An 18,187-nucleotide genomic window follows, 5' to 3' on the forward strand; every position below is an offset into this window, starting at 1 on the left:
AGACGCTCCAAGAGCTGGACATGCTGGCAGGAGTAGCTGTTGGTGATGGCCGCACTCTCAAGATCACGGGACGTGGAACCATACTTCTCAAACTATGTAGTGGCTTCACAGTCACGATTGAGAATGTTCTCCTTGTTCCAAAACTTAGCGCCAATCTACTTTCAGTTGGCCAGCCCACAGACTCTGGCTTTGATCTCCGTTTCAGTAAATCTGATTGCTCGTTCCTTACTCCTGATGGCAATCTCGGATTTGTTGGCGTACGACGTGAGAACAGAGGCCTTTACGAGCTCTGTATGGAACCCATTCACGCCACAGAGTTGGTGGAGAAACCTCATCAATTTCTCACCTTTGTGGCGGCTAAGACACATCATCTTGAGCTTTGCCAGCACTCTACGCATTGCTCAACTAGCTAAGGACCAGATGGTTGATGGTCTTGATCCTCAGCTTGACAGCTCTACGCACATCTCCTTCTGCGAAGGCTGCCAGCTTGGGAAACAGCATCGGCTCCCTTTTCCTAAGCGTGGAGCAAAACGAGCCAAAGAAGTCTTGGAGCTTGTCCATAGCGATATTTGGGGCCCTGCTCCTCATGTCTCCTTTGGCGGCTCCAAGTACTTCATTACTTTCGTGGACGATTACAGCAGGAAGACCTTCGTCTACTGCTTGGTCACGAAATCCCAGGCTCTAGATAAGTTCGAGATCTTCAAAGCTCTTGCTGAAAAGCAAACTGGAAAACCGTTGAAGCGACTCAGATCAGATGGAGGTGGCGAGTATGTCTCTCAGAAGTTTTCTGCTTTTCTTCAAAAGCATGGAATTCAAAGAGAGCAAACCGCCCCGTATTCCTCTCAGCAGAACGGTGTTGCAGAACGCAAGAACCGGAGCTTGATAGATGCCGCAAATAGCATGCTTCAAGCCAACCGCGTTCCTGCTACGTTCTGGGCTGACGCAGTTATGACCGCCTGCTATCTACAAAATCGGCTCCCTACAAAAGTCGTGGTTGGAAAAACACCTGAAGAAGCCTGGTCAGGCCGCAAGCCAGCCATAGATCACTTGCGTATCTTTGGATGTGAGGCCTACACTCACGTCCCCAAGGCCATCAGAAAGAAGCTTACGCCCACCAGCGAGCGAGGCATCTTTCTTGGCTATAGCCTGGAGCACAAGGCTTACAGGATTTTCAACCTAGTCTCCAGGAAGCTGACTATCTCCCGCGACGTTCACTTCAATGAGAATGCCACTCGTTCTCATCCAGTGGGAGATCTCTTCCCTCCTGCCCCGATTCTTCCAACTGAAGACTCTTCTTCAACCTTGGAACCGGTGGTAGTCTCTCCTATCTTGCCGCTGCAAGTGGGAGCTTCCAGAGCGCCAGATCTCCAGGTGGGAGATCTACGCGTTCCGGTTTTGCCAAATTCGCCGAACAGGGGTGCCCTATCCCCTGTTCGGCCTCAACCGAGATTCTCCTCGAGGCCCTCCGGAGCAACCTGCAGTACCTCCGGATCAGCCTCCCCGCCGGTCTTCCCGGTCGAATTTAGGTGTCCCTCCGCAGCGGTTGATCGAGACAATGCTCTCGGTCGTTCAAGACATTCCTGAAGGCTTGGTTGAGACATTGCTTGCTGGCGTGGACATTCCGGAAGTTCCTCGCAGCTACGTCGATGCTCTTGCCTCTCCTAACAGAGACAAATGGGTTGCAGCCTTTGATGAGGAGTATAACTCCTTTCTCAAGAACAACACCTTCTCCTTGGTGGAAAGAGCTCCGGCCGGGCGTAAACTAGTGAAATCCATGTGGATTCCTAGTATCAAGCTCAACCCAGACCACACCATTTCTCGCTACAAGGCTCGCTTGCTGGCGAAAGGCTACTCTCAAGTGGCTGGTGTGGATTACACTGAGACGTTTGCCCCGGTGGTCAAGCTGACTACCATTCGCACCTTGCTCGCTTTAGCGGGTGCGCACAATTGGCACGTACACCAGATGGATGTCAAGACGGCTTTCCTGAATGGAGAGCTTGATGAGGACATCTATATGGAGCAGCCAGAAGGCTACAAGGTCCCAGGACAAGAGAGCCACGTTTGGAAGCTCCACAAGGCGATTTATGGCTTGAAGCAAGCCTCTCGCCAATGGTACAAAAAGCTTGATGATTTTCTTGTGAAATCTCACTTTTCCAGGAGCAAGAACGATCCGAATCTCTACTTTAAACGAGTAGGAGATGAAGTGATTTACATCGCTGTGTATGTAGACGACACTCTACTCGTTTGCAACAGCCTTGCTTTCCTAGCTAAAATCAAGGTGGCTTTCTCATCTCATTTTGAGATGAAGGACCTTGGTGAAGCTCGCTACTGCCTTGGCATCCAGATTGATCGCAGAAAAGATGGCTCTCTCTTTCTGCATCAAACCAAGTATGTGGAAGATGTCCTGCAACGATTCGGCATGGACTCTTGTGCGCCTGCACCCACGCCAATGGTTGCTGGCTTAAGACTTTCAAAGGATACGTCTCCTTCTACAGACTCGGATAGGAGGAAAATGGCGAACGTTCCTTACCGAAGTGCCGTGGGAAGCTTGATGTACCTGGTGGTGTGCACGCGACCAGACATTGCCTTCTCAGTGAGCATGGTAAGCAGGTTTCTCGACAATCCAGGCCCTGCACATTGGCAAGCAGTAAAAAGAATTTTTCGGTACTTACGAGCTACCACTTCTTTTGGCTTACTTTACACGCCAAAAGTCACACGCTTACAGGGCTACTGTGATTCGGACTGGGCTGGTTGCCCAGATTCACGAAGATCACACAAAGGCTATTTTTTTAGCTTGCAACAAGCAGCTCTTTCTTGGAGCAGCAAGAAACAGAGTGTTGTGGCCTGCTCTAGCTGCGAAGCTGAGTATATGGCTGCTAGCGCTGCTTGCAAGGAGGCCATCTGGCTTCGTCGTCTTCTAACGGACATGGAACACTCTCTTCCAGGTTCAACAGCGATCTATTGCGACAATCAGGGCTGCATTGCCTTAAGCAAGAATCGCAAGATCAATTCAAGAACAAAGCACATGGACACAGTACACCATTTTCTTCGAGACCAGTACGAAGATGGAATCGTCGAGCTTGTGTATTGTTCTACTCAGGACATGCCTGCTGACGTTCTGACCAAGGCACTCTCCCAGCCGAAATTTTCTCAGTTTCGGGCTGCACTTGGCGTCTGCCCGAGTGGGAGTGTTACGGTGACAAGCCGTACGATGTACGGACAGACACCAGTGCCAGCTAGGACGCCAGGAGTGTATATTGACCAAAATCTCATGAATAAAAATTCATTCGATGGTCAAACACAATAAGCACGACGATCTTGTCCGTCCCTTCCTCCCACGCGTTGATGTAGTGGAACGATGTCCAATCCGGGACGTCGATCCAGCGAACGCCGGAAGATCCAACGGTCGGGAAGCGAGGGATCACCCCGAATCTGGGAACCTTGGGCGGTATCTCCATCAATTACCAGTTTGTTCTTGAGCACTACATCCTGGAACTTCATCACGAGCTGATTCTCTGGGAGGATTGCGTAGTTCTCTGTTATCGCGAAGTCGTGAAACAAGCACGGGTCCGGCAGCCACACGTCGAAATCGGGGCTCTTCCTCCCAGAAGTAGCGGAGGTGGGGATTGATCACTGGATTGAAGCTAACCGCGAAGAGCTCCCCAGAGATTGGATCGATCTTTGGATGAGCGCACATCGGCAAGAACAATCGATTGTTGAAGCTGTAGCGGCCCATGGTGATCAAATCCCCTGCTGGGGTGATACTCACGGCATATGGCATATCATCCTCGGACATGGCCAGGATTCGGATCGAAGTAGGCCATCCCAGCGTTGGAGGTTCCCATCCCGCCCAAGATATTGATCAGGCCCAGAGCCGTGCGCATCACAAACAGCCCGAATCGTGCGAGCCCGGCATAGCTGCTCATGGTGCCCAGTGTGTAGGGGAAGAGAGGCTTGCCCGCTGCTTGCTCCTGGACGAATCGATTGTTCTGGGTGAATCGCACGCAGTAGACTGGAGCTTGCTCGTCTTCATCGCCGAACTTGACAGAGTGGAGCATCCCGTGGCCATCGAAGTAGTGGTAGCCGGCGGGAGGGGGATGGAGTGGATTGGAGCCATTGCGGATGTAAGCACCGCCGCGGAGGCAGCGAGGGATCTCGCCAGTGACTCGGCGGCACGGCGTTGGCGGGAACTCTCCAACCGGCGCGAAATTGTCCGCGAGCTAGATCTGGGGGTCTTGCGAGGGAGGAAACCCGCGAAGATCAATGTACATGGAGATGAAATTCTCCACCGTGTCGCACAGGGCTACCCCGCGCCTCTTCGATCGGATTGGGGATTGAGAATCCAAGGGTATTGATATACTTGCGAGAGGAATTGGTAGTCGTGGCTGTGATCCTCGATGATCTTCTCCTGGGTAGAGCAGGAAAGGAGAAGTTGGTAAGGCTATAACCAATATCAATGCCAGCTGTGGCATGCATTGAGACACAATCAACGACTAAGAACAGTGCCATTGGCATACATACATTGGTCTCTCCAATCGAATTTCAGAGCTATGGATTGGGCCACACGCCTCGCATAGATAAGATCATATTGTAGGGCTGAGGTGGAGAATGTTACTAGCTACTTGGGATGTGGGGACAATCAGAGGTTGGAAACAATGCGCGTGAGACCAATAATTGTGTGTCGGTATGCTTTTTGGAGGGGATGAAGACTATAGAAACATCATGTAAAGGTAGGGTCCCATGCTTCTTAGACGGGTACGAGTGGACCAAAAACAAAGCTAGCTATATTCAATCTAGATTCATGTCTCCTAACGCACCACCACACATCTCTGCTTTAGAATAATGTAATTTAGGTGGTCATGCGTTCGCAAGCGAGGTTTTGCTGGATGGAATAAAGGACCGTATCAAATTTCGGCAGTGGGAGATTATTTGGCGTCCAATTTGGTGGTGCAATGTATATGAGGTGTGGATGCCCATAGGTGGCAGGACAAGTCTTTTGCGGCTCTAGATTGAGGAATTGAATGTCACCAAGCAACTGGTTGATTGAATGCCCGAGTGGGACGAGCATGACCACTGCCCTTCTCTCGGTATGGACTCCTCCGACAAGCAGAAGACGTTCCTGATTATGCCAGTAACAGGCATTTGGATAAAAAGCAACGAGCTAATGCCAGAAAGGAGCACGATTATGTAGGGATATGGTCTTGTTTCTTGCCCTGGTTTGCTCTTATTACAGCTGGAAAAGTTAAAGCATCGAATGTGTGAAACGACGATGTGAACTGCCATGCTGACAGCATGTAAACAACCAAAGGTTAGAGGGGTGAAAAAAGGCTGGATCACAGCGTGATCGGCATACGCCCGGAATGGGCATATGGTTTTGCTAAGAGAATATTTGGATGCGAATTTTAGTTTGCTTGATGTGCATTGTAACATTTTTTTTTTCTTTCTGAGCAGAATTAAGATAGTTCTGCTGCGATTTGACTAGCAAAGAATTGGCAGCGTGGAACTTTTGCTGTTGTTCATCATTTTCCTGTGTTTACTCTCTTAAATTTTGGTAACGATCTGCTAAAGGAGAAAAATTTCTGAAGATCCTTCCATAACAGTTTCACGTTTGCAGAACTGGCAAACTCTAGCCAATAGAGCATTAGGTATAAACCATGAAATGAAGGGAAGTTTCTTCCACGACAGGTTTCATCCAGACACAAAATATTTGTTGAAGTCTGAAAGTTCCACGCTGCCAATTCTTCGCTAGTCAAATCGCAGCAGAACTATCTTAATTCTGCTCAGAAAGAGAAAAAAATGCTACAATGCACATCAAGCAAACTAAAATTCGCATCCAAATGTTCTCTTAGCAAAACGTTATCCGGCCTTTTTTTAACATTCACAGCGCTCCCTCTAACCTTTGGTTCTTTACATGCTGTCAGCATGGCAGTTCACATTGTCGTTTCACACATTCAATGCTTTAACTTTTCCAGCTGTAATAAGAGCAAACCAGGGCAAGAAACAAGACCATATCCTTAAATAATCGTGCTCCAGGAGATTAAGCTCCTTTCTGGCATTAGCTCGTTGCTTTATCCAAATGCCTGTTAGTGGCATAACTGCTTGTCGGAGGAATCCATACCGAGAGAAGGCAGTGGTCATGCTCGTCCCACTCGGGCATTCAATCAACCAGCATCATTTCCTGGATCTAGAGCCGCAAAAGACTTGCCATGCCACCTATGGGCATCCACGCCTCATATACATTGCACCACCAAATTGGACGCCAAACAATCTCCCGCCACTGAGGGCTTGATCTCATTGTGGCTGGACGTGGGTAAATTGGATGTGGTTCTTTATTCCATCCAGCAAAACCTCGTTTGCGAACGCATGACCATCGAAAATTACATTATTCTAAAGCAGAGATGATATTTCGTGTGGGGGGCGTTAGGAGACATGAATCTAGATTGAATATATCTAGCTTTGTTTTTGGTCCACTCGTGCCCGTCTAGGAAGCATAGGACCTTTACCTTTTCATCCCCTCCAAGAAGCATGCCGACACACAATTATTGGTCTCACGCGCATTGTTTCCATTCAAGACAGAGTAAGCCCTAAAATATCGATCTTATCTCAAGACCATCATAGCTCTAAAATTCGATTGCAGGGATCAATATATTCAGGTATGCCAATTACACAGTTAATTTGGTCGCAATGTCTGGGCCTGATCAATATCTTCGGTGGGATGGGATCGATATCAACCAGCGTTGGAGGTTTCGCCGAATCCTGGCTATGTCCGAGGATGATATGCCATATGCCATGAGTATCACCCCAGGAGGGGATTTGATCACCATGGGCCGCTACAGCTTCAACAAGCGATTGTTCTTGCTGATGTGCACTCATCCAAAGATCGATCCAATGTCTGGTGAGCTCTTCGCGGTTAGCTTCAATCCAGTGATCAATCCCCACCTCCGCTACTTCTGGGAGGAAGAGCCCCGATTTCGACGTGTGGCTGCCGGATCCGTGCTTGTTTCACGACTTCACGATAACAGAGAACTACGCAATCCTTCCAGAGAATCAGCTCATCCAGGATGTAGTGCTCAAGAACAAACTGGTCATTGATGGAGGTACCGCCAAGGTTCCCAGATTCGGGGTGATCCCTTGCATCCCGACTGTTGGATCTTCCGGCGTTTGCTGGATCGATGTCCTGGATTGGACATCATTCCACTACATCAACACGTAGGGACGGACAAGATTGTTATGAGTGGTTGTGTTGTATCTGGCTTAGGTCTAAACCAAAAACTTCAGCTATTTTATACCCAACACTGTTCAAAGGGAAGCACAGGCAAATCAAACAACGAACATAGCCCAGCTACACATACGTACATTCTGGGCCCAACTCATCGGGTGGATCGCACAGAGGTTGGTGTGCTCGAGCAGCTCCGTGTCCTTCCAGCGAACACACCCAAATCAGACAACGAACACATCCCAGCTCGTCTGGGCCCGGGACCTGAGGAACATCAGCTTCAGCGACGACTTCAGGCCGGCAGGTTGCAGTCAAGGCGGTCAGAGTGCGGTCAAGGTTCATGCAGGTGACGTTTGGGAGGATGTTTACCGCGCGGCAGACACACAGAAAGTTGTAGTTGTCGGGGCGATGTCGGGAACAGTGGCAGCGGCAGGGGGCTATGTTCAGGTGGCTCGTCCATTAGGCCGGTGGAACATCTGTTTGACGATATCACCGGATTGTCCAGCAGATTGCACGAGATCCACCTGGACCTTCGATCTGGACGGTCGTGGAAGAAACACGTGTGCTCGGCTGGACTGGATTTTGGACAGATGAATCAGAAATTCCTGGGGCGGAAGAATCGGTACGTATACATGTGCTACTATGGCCATGGCTCAAAATCTCAGGCCTGGCCAAGGTCGATCTGGACGCTCCACCGCTGCCCAGGCGGTAATCGATGGAACAAGTGACCCGGATCTAAACGAGCCATGCGTTGTGGCGTCGAGGAGATTCGAACGTGGTAAGTTTTGTGGTGAATGGCGAGGAGGAAGACAATGGATACGTCATTTTAAGCTCCGTGCATAATGAGAAAAATGGTGGATGCCAAATCACCCACGCTTGAGATAATGGCTTCTATAGAGTTGCCTGTTAGAGTTCCATATGGATTCCATGGAATCTTTAGAAATGCCAATCAAATAGCTAACCAAAACCATGCCACCTTCTAAGAAAATTTGATATAGTTATATAATCTCTTGAAAATATCTAAGCTATGTAATTATGTGAGAATTGGCAATAAGAACATATGGAGCACTGTTACTAGGCTCCACACTAATGGCATTTTTCATTGCATCTCCACTCGCTACAGCTCCAAGCAAGCACTTCCAATCCATGGAATCTGGGTAATATGGCATCTCCCACAGAAGATTCTCAGCGTCTTGGATATACCTTGACTGGACAAGCACACCAATCATACACAAGTAGTGTTGCTTTGAGGGTTTGATGGAGTGATCAAACTGGAAAGACACAAAGAGATCCCGAGCTATGGCAATAGTGCCTTTGTGAGCACACGATGTGAGCAAAGCTGTTAAGCTAGCTCCATCAGGTGTATTAGTAGTGACCATGGTTTGCAAAGCATCCAAGGCTCTGGAAATGGCCCCAATCCGAGAGTATGCCGCCAGCATTGTGTCCCAAGATATGAGATCCTTGTCCGGCATTGTTAAGAATATCCGATTTGCCATATCCAGATGCCCGTTTTGGGTATATGCAGAAAGAGTTGCACTCCATGAAGATTGGTTTCTTTCTTGGATTGAATCGAACACACTTTTGACCTGAGCATTTGATGCAAAACCACACAAGAGAGCATTGAAAGCAATAGCGCTCTTTTCATTGGAGTTGTCAAAAATTCTCTTGGCAAGAAGCATATGTCCACTTCGGGCATATGCCGACACGAGCACAATCAGTGGTATTTCGCCGTGACCTGGCATTTTTTCAAAAATACACAGGGCGTCCTCTAGCCTGTGGTTGTTTACATATCCTGTCAGCATGGCAGTCCAGGTAACCTCGTTTCGCTCCCTCATTCCATCAAAGAGTTTCTTTGCCTTTTCCAGATGCCCGTTGCTAGCATATGCTGTAATGAGAGCGGTTGCCGGGACTAAATGCTCGCCTTGATCAGGCAGACCTAAATATATGGCTTCGGCGTCGTGAGTCCGTCCTCGCCGAGAATACAAGCGCAGCATTGCAGTGCAAGCAAACGCGTTGTGGCGCTGCATGTTGTAAAAAATTTGCTGAGCCTCCGCGATGCTGCTGTCGTCGTGATCTGCGTAAGCGGACAGGATTACCGCGCATGAAACCACATCGGTACACTCCATCGACTCAAACAGATTCTTTGCCTCGTGAAAGCAGCCACTTTCCACCAAGACGACAAGCAAAACCGTGGAGGCAACCAAATCCTTGTGAGGCAGCGCGAGGAAGAAACACTTGGCATCTTCCAAAAGCCCGTGCTGGCCAAAGCACTGAATCATGGACGTAAAAGACAGAGCATCAAATTCTGGCATGTTGGAGAAGATGCCCTTCGCCTCCTGCAAATGCCCAGCCTGGGCAAGTGCTGATAGTTGAGTGTTCCAAGCAACAAGATCTCTCTCAGGCATGGAGCTAAAGAGTGTCGTTATTTGAAACAAGTTGGTGGATTTGGATAGAATTGTGGTCCAAGAGATGAAGCTCCTTTCTGGCATAAGCTCAAAGAGCTGCATTGCTTTATCCAAATGCCCGTTTGTGGCATATGCTAAGATCATTGCATTCCATGCTACAAGGCCTCTCTCTCTTATGGAATCGAAAACTTCTTTTGCCCGTAGGAGTAAGCCATGCCGAGAGAAGGCAGTGATCATGATCGACCATGAAGCAACATCCCATTCGGGCATTCGATCAAACAACTGCTTTGCTTGGTCAAGGTGGCTGTTTGATGCGAAGGCAGAGAGCATGGCATTCCACGAGAATCGATTCCGTGATGTAGAGCCGCGGAAGATTTGCCATGCTGCCTCTGGGCATCCACACCTCCCATACATTCGCACCACCAAATTGCATGCCAAGCAGTCTCCTGCTGCGAGGAGGTGCTCAATCTCATTGTGGAGCTTAGAGGCTGTGGATAGATTGGTACACTTCTTTATTGCATCCAACAAAAGCTCTCGACAATCTAGTGTTAACATGGTTCTCTACCATATAATCATGCACAATCTTGGATGGTTCCTTGGTTGTTGTAGAAACAATCATCAATTCGGAGATTAGTTTCATGATCAACATTACTTTTATCTTTGCACTTCGCATAATAGACCACCTTTGGGATGGTTTCATTGTTATACATGAAACCCATGGGCGTGCAAAGAAAATTTCTTGACGAGTTAATGTTTTAAGAAGGTACTGAGGTGTCTCTAAGAAATTTGCCCCGCCACACTTTAAATTCCCATTATCATTGTGGATGTGAGTGTTCAAGACCAAATATTAGACACCAGTCTACATGAATAATGGTTGAGCTGAATTCAGCTATATGACAAGTAAGTGAGAAATTCCCACATCCAAATGTTTTAGGAATGATCAAAGCAGCAAGCGAGGCAACAATAGAAACTATCAATTGCACACCCATTCTAAAAATTAGTTTTTTGAAGTACAAACGCTGAGATTTATTGGCAAGTGAAAATCCAATCAACCTTTATGGAGCAAAATTTTTTGCCATGTAGTCCACGTAGGATTCGGTGATGAAGTAGCTAAATATTCTTATTGATGAACAAACATATTCGAGAACATTGGGGTTGTCAAACATTCTCTTCGCAAAAAGCACACGTCCATTTCGGGCAAGAGCACAATCTGCTATCACGCTGTGATCAGCATTGTTTCGAACGCTTCCTCCAACTTCTGGTAGTTAACATACCCTGTCAGCATGGCGGTCCACGTAACCTCGTCTCGTCATTCATCAAAGAGATTCTTTAGATGTTGCCGGACTAAATGATCGCTTTGATCAGGCAGACCTAAATATATGGCTTCGGCGTCATGAGTCCGTTCTTGAGAATACAGCGCAGCATATGCCAATTAAGGACCCTTTTTTATGCCGAGAGATTTTGTTTCTTGGAACTTTCATCTGCCTAAGCTGGGCATGAAGAACATCTTTTCCAACATGCCAGAATTTGCTCCTTTGTCGTTCACGCCCAGTGCTTTGGCCACCCTCATAAGGATTTGGTTGCGTCCACTGCTTTTCTTGTCATCTTGGCGGAAAGTGGCTGCTTCACGAGTCCATTGTCTTGTGCTGTGCTTGCGCAGATCACGACGACAGTTGAGGCTGAGCAGAATTTTTACAGCATGCAGCGTTTATGTTTAAGAGATTAGCTCCTTTCCGGCATAAGCTCAAAGATGCACTCACACACACACACACACAATTCATGGAATAAAAAACAGGAGTAAGCCATGCTGAGAGAAGGCAGTGATTGTGATCGACCATGAAGCAAGGTCCCATTCGATCAAACAACTGCTTTGCTTGGTCAAGATGGCTGTTTGATGTGGCATGGCATTCCATTCCTCGATCTAGATACTTGCCATGCCGCCTCAGGGCATCCAAACGTCCCATACATTTGCACCAGAAAATTGGATGCCAAACAATCTCCTGCCGCAAGGACGTGCTTGATCTCATTGTGAAGCTTACAAGCTGCAGGTAGATTGCTACACGTTTTTATTCCATCCAATAAAACCTCTTGACCATACATTGCTCTCTATGAGAAAAAAAGCATATCTGTTGATGCAATCTTGGCTAGTGCCTTGAGATTTGTAGAAACAATCATCGATTCGGAGATTAGTGTCTTGACCTACACCACCATCGTCTTTGCAGCTTTGGGATTTCCATTTGTAAAATTCAAACATGCATGTCGAAAGTGGGGCTGTAAATTAATACGCGATCGCGATCGGTACAGATTCTTCAAACCGTGATGTCACACCGCTTTGCCAGTGGGAATCGCATATTATGTTTGCTAGTACTGAATTTACATTAGTTCTAAGCATAGATCCATATAAATTATGGAGAGAATTTTTTGCCTGCAACTAAGAATCTAGTCCCGCCACACTTCAAAACTAGGAACCTTCAAACTTTCCAAGGACACACTGTTCTACATGACTATTGGTTATATTGAATTCACTTACAAAGCGAAATCCCCCAGAAATGATCCAAGCAGCAAGTCACACAACAATCACTTGTACAACCATTCTTAAAATTTGGTTTTGAGGCAAGGATAACAATCTCAATCTCGGTCATGGAAGCAACATGTGTGCTCGGCGGGACTGGATTTTGGAAAGATCAACCAGAAATTCCTGGGGCAGAAGAACCGGTACGTCTACATGCGCTACTATGGGCCATGGCCCAAATTGTCGGGCGTGGCCAAGGTCGATCTGGACCCCACGGCTGTCCAGTGTGGTAATTGATGGAACAAGTGACCCGGACCTCAAGGAGCCGTGCATTGTGGTGTCAAGGAGATTCGAACGTGGTAAGTTTTGTGGCGAATGGTGAGGAGAAAGGGGATGGATACGTCTTAAGCTACGTCCATGATGAGAAAAATGGGGTCTCGGAGCTTTTGGTCATAGATGCCAAATCACCCACACTTTGAGACAGTGGCTTTTCTAGAGTTGCCTGCTGGAGTTCCATATGGATTCCATGGGATCTTTATAAATGCCGATCAAATAGCTAACCAAAACCATGGCACCTTGTGAGAAAATTTGATATAGTTGTGAAAATTGATATAATCTTTTGAAAATATTTAAGCTATGTAACTATGTGAGAATTGGCAATAAGAACATATGGAGCACTGTTACTAGGCTCCACACTAATGGCATTTTTCATTGCATTGTAACTATGTGAGAATTGGCAATAAGAACATATGGAGCACTGTTACTAGGCTCCACACTAATGGCATTTTTCATTGCATCTCCACTCGCTACAGCTCCAAGCAAGCACTTCCAATCCATGGAATCTGGGTAGTATGGCATCTCCCACAGAAGATTCTCAGCATCTTGGATCTGACAAGCACACCAATCATACACGAGTAGTGTTGCTTTGAGGGTTTGATAGAGTGATCAAACTGGAAAGACACAAAGAGATCCCGAGCTATGGCAACAGTGCCTTTGTGAGCGCACAACGTGAGCAAAGCTGTTAAACTAGCTTCATCAGGTGTATTAGTAGTGACCATGGTTTGCAAGGCATCCAAGGCTCTCAAAATGGCCCCAATCCAAGAGTATGCTGCCAGCATTGCATCCCAAGGTATGAGATCCTTGTCCGGCATTGTTAAGAATATCCGATTTGCCATATCCAGATGCCCGTTTTGGGTATATGCAGAAAGCATTGCACTCCATGAAGATTGGTTTCTCTCTTGGATTGAATCAAACACACTTTTGGCTTCCAGTAACTGAGAATTTGATGCAAAACCAGACAAGGGAGCATTGAAAGCAATAGCGCTCTTTTCATTGGAGTTGTCAAAAATTCTCTTGGCAAGAAGCATATGTCCACTTCGGGCATATGCCGACATGAGCACAATCAGCGGTATCTCGCTGTGACCCGGCATTTTTTCGAAAATCCACAGGGCGTCTTCTATCCTGTGGGTTGTTTACATATCCTGTCAGCATTGCAGTCCACATAACCTCGTTTCGCTCCTTCATTCCATCAAAGAGTTTCTTTGCAGACCTAAATATATGGCTTCGGTGTCGTGAGTCCGTCCTCATCGAGAATACAAGCGCAGCATTGCAGTGCAAGCAAACGCGTTGTGGCGCTGCATGGTGTAAAATATTTGCTCAGCCTCCGCGATGCTACTGTCCTCGTGATCTGCGTAAGCGGACAGGGTTACCGCGCATGAAACCACATCGATACACTCCATCGACTCAAACAGATTCTTTGCCTCGTGAAAGCAGCCACTTTCCGCCAAGACGACAAGAAAAACCGTGGAGGCAACCAAATCCTTGTGAGGCAGCGCGAGGAAGAAACACTTGGCATCTTCCAAAAGGCCGTGCTGGCCAAAGCACTGAATCATGGACGTAAAAGACAGAGCATCAAATTCTGGCATGTTGGAGAAGATGTGCTTCGCCTCCTGCAAATGCCCAGCTTGGGCAAGTGCTGATAGTTGGGAGTTCCAAGCAACAAGGTCTCTCTCAGGCATGGGGCTGAAGAGTGTCGTTATTTGAAACAATTTGGTGGATTTGGATAGAATTGTGGTCCAAGATATTAAGCTCCTTTCTGGCATAAGCTCAAAGAGCTGCATTTCTTTATCCAAATGCCCGTTTGTGGCATATGCTAAGATCATTGCATTCCATGCTACAAGGCCTCTCTCATGGAATCGAAAACTTCTTTCGCCTGTAGGAGTAAGCCATGCCTAGAGAAGGCAGTGATCATGATTGACCATGAAGCAACATCCCATTCGGGCATTCGATCAAACAACTGCTTTGCTTGGTCAAGGTGGCTGTTTGATGCGAAGGCAGAGAGCATGGCATTCCACGAGAATCGATTCCGTGATGTAGAGCCGCAGAAGATTTGCCATGCTGCTTCTGGGCATCCACACCTCCCATACATTTGCACCACCAAATTGCATGCCAAGCAGTCTCCTACTGCGAGGAGGTGCTCAATCTCATTGTGGAGCTTAGAGGCTGTGGATAGATTGGTACACTTCTTTATTTCATCCAACAAAAGCTCTCGACAATCTAGTGTTAACATGGTTCTCTGTTGAAAAAACCATATAATCATGAACAATCTTGGATGGTTCCTTGGTTGTTGTAGAAACAATCATCAATTCGGAGATTAGTTTCATGATCAACATTACTTTTATCTTTGCACTTTTGTGGCATACTCTCTCTCTCTCTCTCTCTCTCTCACTCACACACACACACAATTCATGGAATAAAAAAAAGGAGTAAGCCATGCCGAGAGAAGGCAGTGATCATGATCGACCATGAAACAAGGTCCCATTCGATCAAACAACTGCTTTGCTTGGTCAAGATGGCTGTCTGATGCGGCATGGCATTCCATTCCTCGATCTAGATACTTGCCATGCCGCCTCAGGGCATCCACACCTCCCATACATTTGCACCAGAAAATTGGATGCCAAACAATCTCCTGCCGCAAGGACGTGCTAGATCTCATTGTGAAGCTTACAAGCTGCAGATAGATTGCTACACGTTTTTATTCCATCCAATAAAACCTCTTGACCATACATTGCTCTCTATGAGAAAAAAAGCATATCTGTGGATGCAATCTTGGCTAGTGCCTTGAGAGTTGTAGAAACAATCATCGATTCGGAGATTAGTGTCTTGACCTACACCACCATCGTCTTTGCAACTTTGGGATTTCCATTTGTAAAATTCAAACATGCATGTCTCAATTTGAGAAAGTGGGGCTGTAAATTAATATGCAATCGCGATCGGTAAAGATTCTTCAAACCGTGATATCACACCCGTATAAAACCTTTGCCAGTGGGAATCGCATATTATGTCTGCTAGTACTGAATTTACATTAGATCTAAGCATAGATCCATATATTATGGAGAGAATTTTTTGCCAGCATCTAAGAATCTAGTTCCACCACATGATCATTGTGGATCATTCAAAACTAAGAAATTTCAGACTTTCCAGGGACACACTGTTCTACATGACTATTGGCTATATTGAAAGTGCTTACAAAGCGAAATCCCCCAGAAATGATCAAGCCACACAACAATCACTTTGTACAACCATTCTGAAAATTTGACTATCTCAATCCAGAGATGAAACCAGCATAGAGCAGAATTTCACAGGAGGTTCATGGATGATCCAATCCAATTGATGGTGATCACTGTCAATCAAATCCTCGAGAAGTTTGATTGGGAAAAATTCAATCAAGACGCTTTTGGAGAAGCAATTTCTAGAAAAAACTGGCGCGTCAAGGGGACTGGAATCTCGCCACGTACGCGCAAAAAGCCACGTGGCTTGCATAGATTCGCCGCCACTAGGCGTGTGTTCTTGACCACGTCTGGCTCCACGCTTTCGATTGACGCAATAAAAGCACCATTCCTCGTTTGGTGGCACAGTCTGTGCTCTGCGATCTCATCCCCTCCCATCTCCGCTCCCTCCAATTCGATCAATCCGGTAGCCAGTAGCGCTAGCATCCAGATCCTCTCCTCCAATTCGCGTCAATTCCATGCTATAGATTACAGGATCTATGGCTTACTTCAAATCTATGGCAACTATGGCGGCTGCCACGGCCACTGCAGCGATCTACGAGGCTCGAGTCCATCACTTCCATCACGACTCGCCTTCCTCCTCCGCGAATTCGCCAGATCATGAGCAATTCCACCAGGATCCCTCGTCAGGAGCGCACAGCCAAGGGGCAAGCAGCAAGATCCAAGCTCAGGATCACAAGAACCAAGGGGGAGGAGTGATGGGCAGTGGTTGTATCCCACAGCATCAAGACCCAAGGCTCCATTTCTTCGATACTCTCATCCCTGGCACTAGATACTAGCGATAGAAACGAAAATGCTCCCATTCATCGATGATTCCTCCAATTGTCAATAAATTCCATGACCTCTCATACTAAAAGAACTCCAATTGATTGATCAAATGGTTCTTTAGTTCTTCCCAGTCGATGATAGTTTACACCCAAAAAGTTTCTTTGCCATCTCTACGTATGATCGCCTAAACGCGTTCTTGTCCGTGAACTTCTCGCGGTAGTGCGATCGCCGATGCAAAGTGTCCGCGACCGAGGCACTGCCTCCATTCTCGGTGCCATAGACACTCCTGTTCGTCTCGTCCAGGAAGTTCTTCCCCGACGTGATCGAGTCCTTCTCCTCCTGGACAGCGTCGCTCGCCGAGGCGCGTTTGATCCGCTGCCATCGCTGCTCCTCGTGGAGCTCCGCGTCCTGCTGCATCTCTCTCAGCCGCGCCATCTTCTCCTCCTCGCGGCAGCGGTGGCTTGCCGGAGCCACGGTTTTCCTCCCTGTCCCGTCTTCGTGCCTGCGATGCCGATCATCCACGTCTGGGCTATCGTCTCTCCCGCTTTCTACTTCTCGTATCATCGCCCTCGCGAACTTGGTTGCTTCTGTACCTGTCTTGCTCGTCTGTCTCGGGAATTCTTTTGCTGCGATCTTCTCGATCATCCCGTGAAGAAGCAACTATTTTGTTTCTATGCCTGTCTTCCTCGTCGCTGTCCTCGGCAGATCTTTTCCTCCTGCTATACCTGTCATCCTCATCGGAAGCTCTTTTGTTTCCATCGTCATCCTCCTCGGCGGCTCTTCTGCTTCGATCAGCTCTCTTTGCTTCTGGCTCGCCAGCTTCACCGTTCTCTTTCATTTTCTTCTTCAGCGCCTTCCTTTTCTGCTTCTCCTCGGCTTTTATCTGTGCTTTCAATCGCTTCTTTTCGTCTTTAGCTTCCATCTTGCTCTCTACCTGCAAAAACAATCAAAGTTCCAGTTTTGTGTTAGAAAAAGTTCACAGGCAATCCTAAAAGGAGGGAAGAAAAACATACCTCTTTTCGCAAAGCTTCCATCTTCAAAGGATTGCTCTTGATTCGTTCCCGAGCGGCCAGCTCTTGCTGCTTAATCAAGAGCAAAGGATCCGACCGAGTTTTCCTCCACTTGTCATTAGCCGAGATCTTCTCTTCCACGAACAGCGATCCCGGCGTGGCGGCCACCTGCTGGATCACTCTCTCCTCTTTGGATTCTTCGAGAGGCTTACCAAGCAAATACTCCTCATTCGACGGCTTGCCAACGCCCAACCCCGCGTCCTGGAAAAACCAAGCAAAATTCCCATCAGTCACTCGCTGGCGCGCAGAGAAAATCTAAAATCTAGCTAGAACACTTACGGCACCAGCCCCGCTTGCTCGTGGAGCTTGCGAAATTCCAAATGATCCTGCTCCTCCCTGATCTGCTTCTGGAGCTCCTCGAGCTTCCGCTTCTCCGCCTCGCGGCCTTCCACACCGTCTCGATGTTGCGCAGGCTGCCCGTGTGCCATCCCTTCTTGTTGAGAAACTTGAGCGCCATAGCGGGATCCTCACGAACCCTAACTCAAGAGCCCTAAAGGTTTCATTTATAGCAAACCATTAAGGTCAAGTATAGCCCTAAACAAAGTTTCCTAGATATCAGGGGCCGTGAGGAGCATATTCCGTCGCGCATCTCCGTCGCGTGCTCTCCGGGGCTTTCATTAATAAGCGTCGGCACATGCACCACTAAA

At 47.5% G+C, this 18,187-nt stretch overlaps 5 protein-coding genes across 5 annotated transcripts; 1 reads left to right on the forward strand and 4 right to left on the reverse strand.

Moving 5' to 3' along the window:
* Positions 1-6,684: 6,684 nt before the first annotated feature.
* Positions 6,685-7,944, forward strand: LOC9660065. The gene is made up of 3 exons (XM_024674217.1): positions 6,685-7,063; positions 7,259-7,552; positions 7,664-7,944. Exons 1-3 carry the CDS (start codon positions 6,685-6,687, stop codon positions 7,942-7,944), a joined length of 954 nt encoding a protein of 317 aa, XP_024529985.1.
* A 297-nt stretch (positions 7,945-8,241) lies between these two features.
* On the reverse strand, positions 8,242-10,176 carry LOC112346112 (pentatricopeptide repeat-containing protein At4g02750-like). Its single transcript, XM_024674218.1, has one exon. It carries the CDS (start codon positions 10,174-10,176, stop codon positions 8,242-8,244), a length of 1,935 nt encoding a protein of 644 aa, XP_024529986.1.
* Positions 10,177-12,703: 2,527 nt separating this feature from the next.
* LOC112346149 (pentatricopeptide repeat-containing protein At4g02750-like) lies at positions 12,704-13,580 on the reverse strand. The gene is made up of 2 exons (XM_024674401.1): positions 12,919-13,580; positions 12,704-12,838 (listed from the first exon to the last, which is right to left on the reverse strand). Exon 1 carries the CDS (start codon positions 13,561-13,563, stop codon positions 12,940-12,942), a length of 624 nt encoding a protein of 207 aa, XP_024530169.1. The 5' UTR covers positions 13,564-13,580; the 3' UTR covers positions 12,704-12,838; positions 12,919-12,939.
* A 726-nt stretch (positions 13,581-14,306) lies between these two features.
* On the reverse strand, positions 14,307-16,128 carry LOC112346113 (pentatricopeptide repeat-containing protein At3g29230-like). The gene is made up of 2 exons (XM_024674219.1): positions 15,931-16,128; positions 14,307-14,708 (listed from the first exon to the last, which is right to left on the reverse strand). Exons 1-2 carry the CDS (start codon positions 16,126-16,128, stop codon positions 14,307-14,309), a joined length of 600 nt encoding a protein of 199 aa, XP_024529987.1.
* A 349-nt stretch (positions 16,129-16,477) lies between these two features.
* LOC9660067 (pre-mRNA-splicing factor CWC25 homolog) lies at positions 16,478-18,004 on the reverse strand. Its single transcript, XM_024674220.1, is given in 4 exon segments — positions 16,478-17,404; positions 17,484-17,787; positions 17,820-17,922; positions 17,925-18,004. Coding segments are annotated over 4 exon segments (885 nt in total). The 5' UTR covers positions 17,998-18,004; the 3' UTR covers positions 16,478-16,999.
* Positions 18,005-18,187: the final 183 nt, after the last annotated feature.

The sequence above is a fragment of the Selaginella moellendorffii genome, unplaced genomic scaffold, assembly GCF_000143415.4.
Source record: "Selaginella moellendorffii unplaced genomic scaffold, v1.0 SELMOscaffold_12, whole genome shotgun sequence".
Classification (NCBI taxonomy): domain Eukaryota; kingdom Viridiplantae; phylum Streptophyta; class Lycopodiopsida; order Selaginellales; family Selaginellaceae; genus Selaginella; species Selaginella moellendorffii.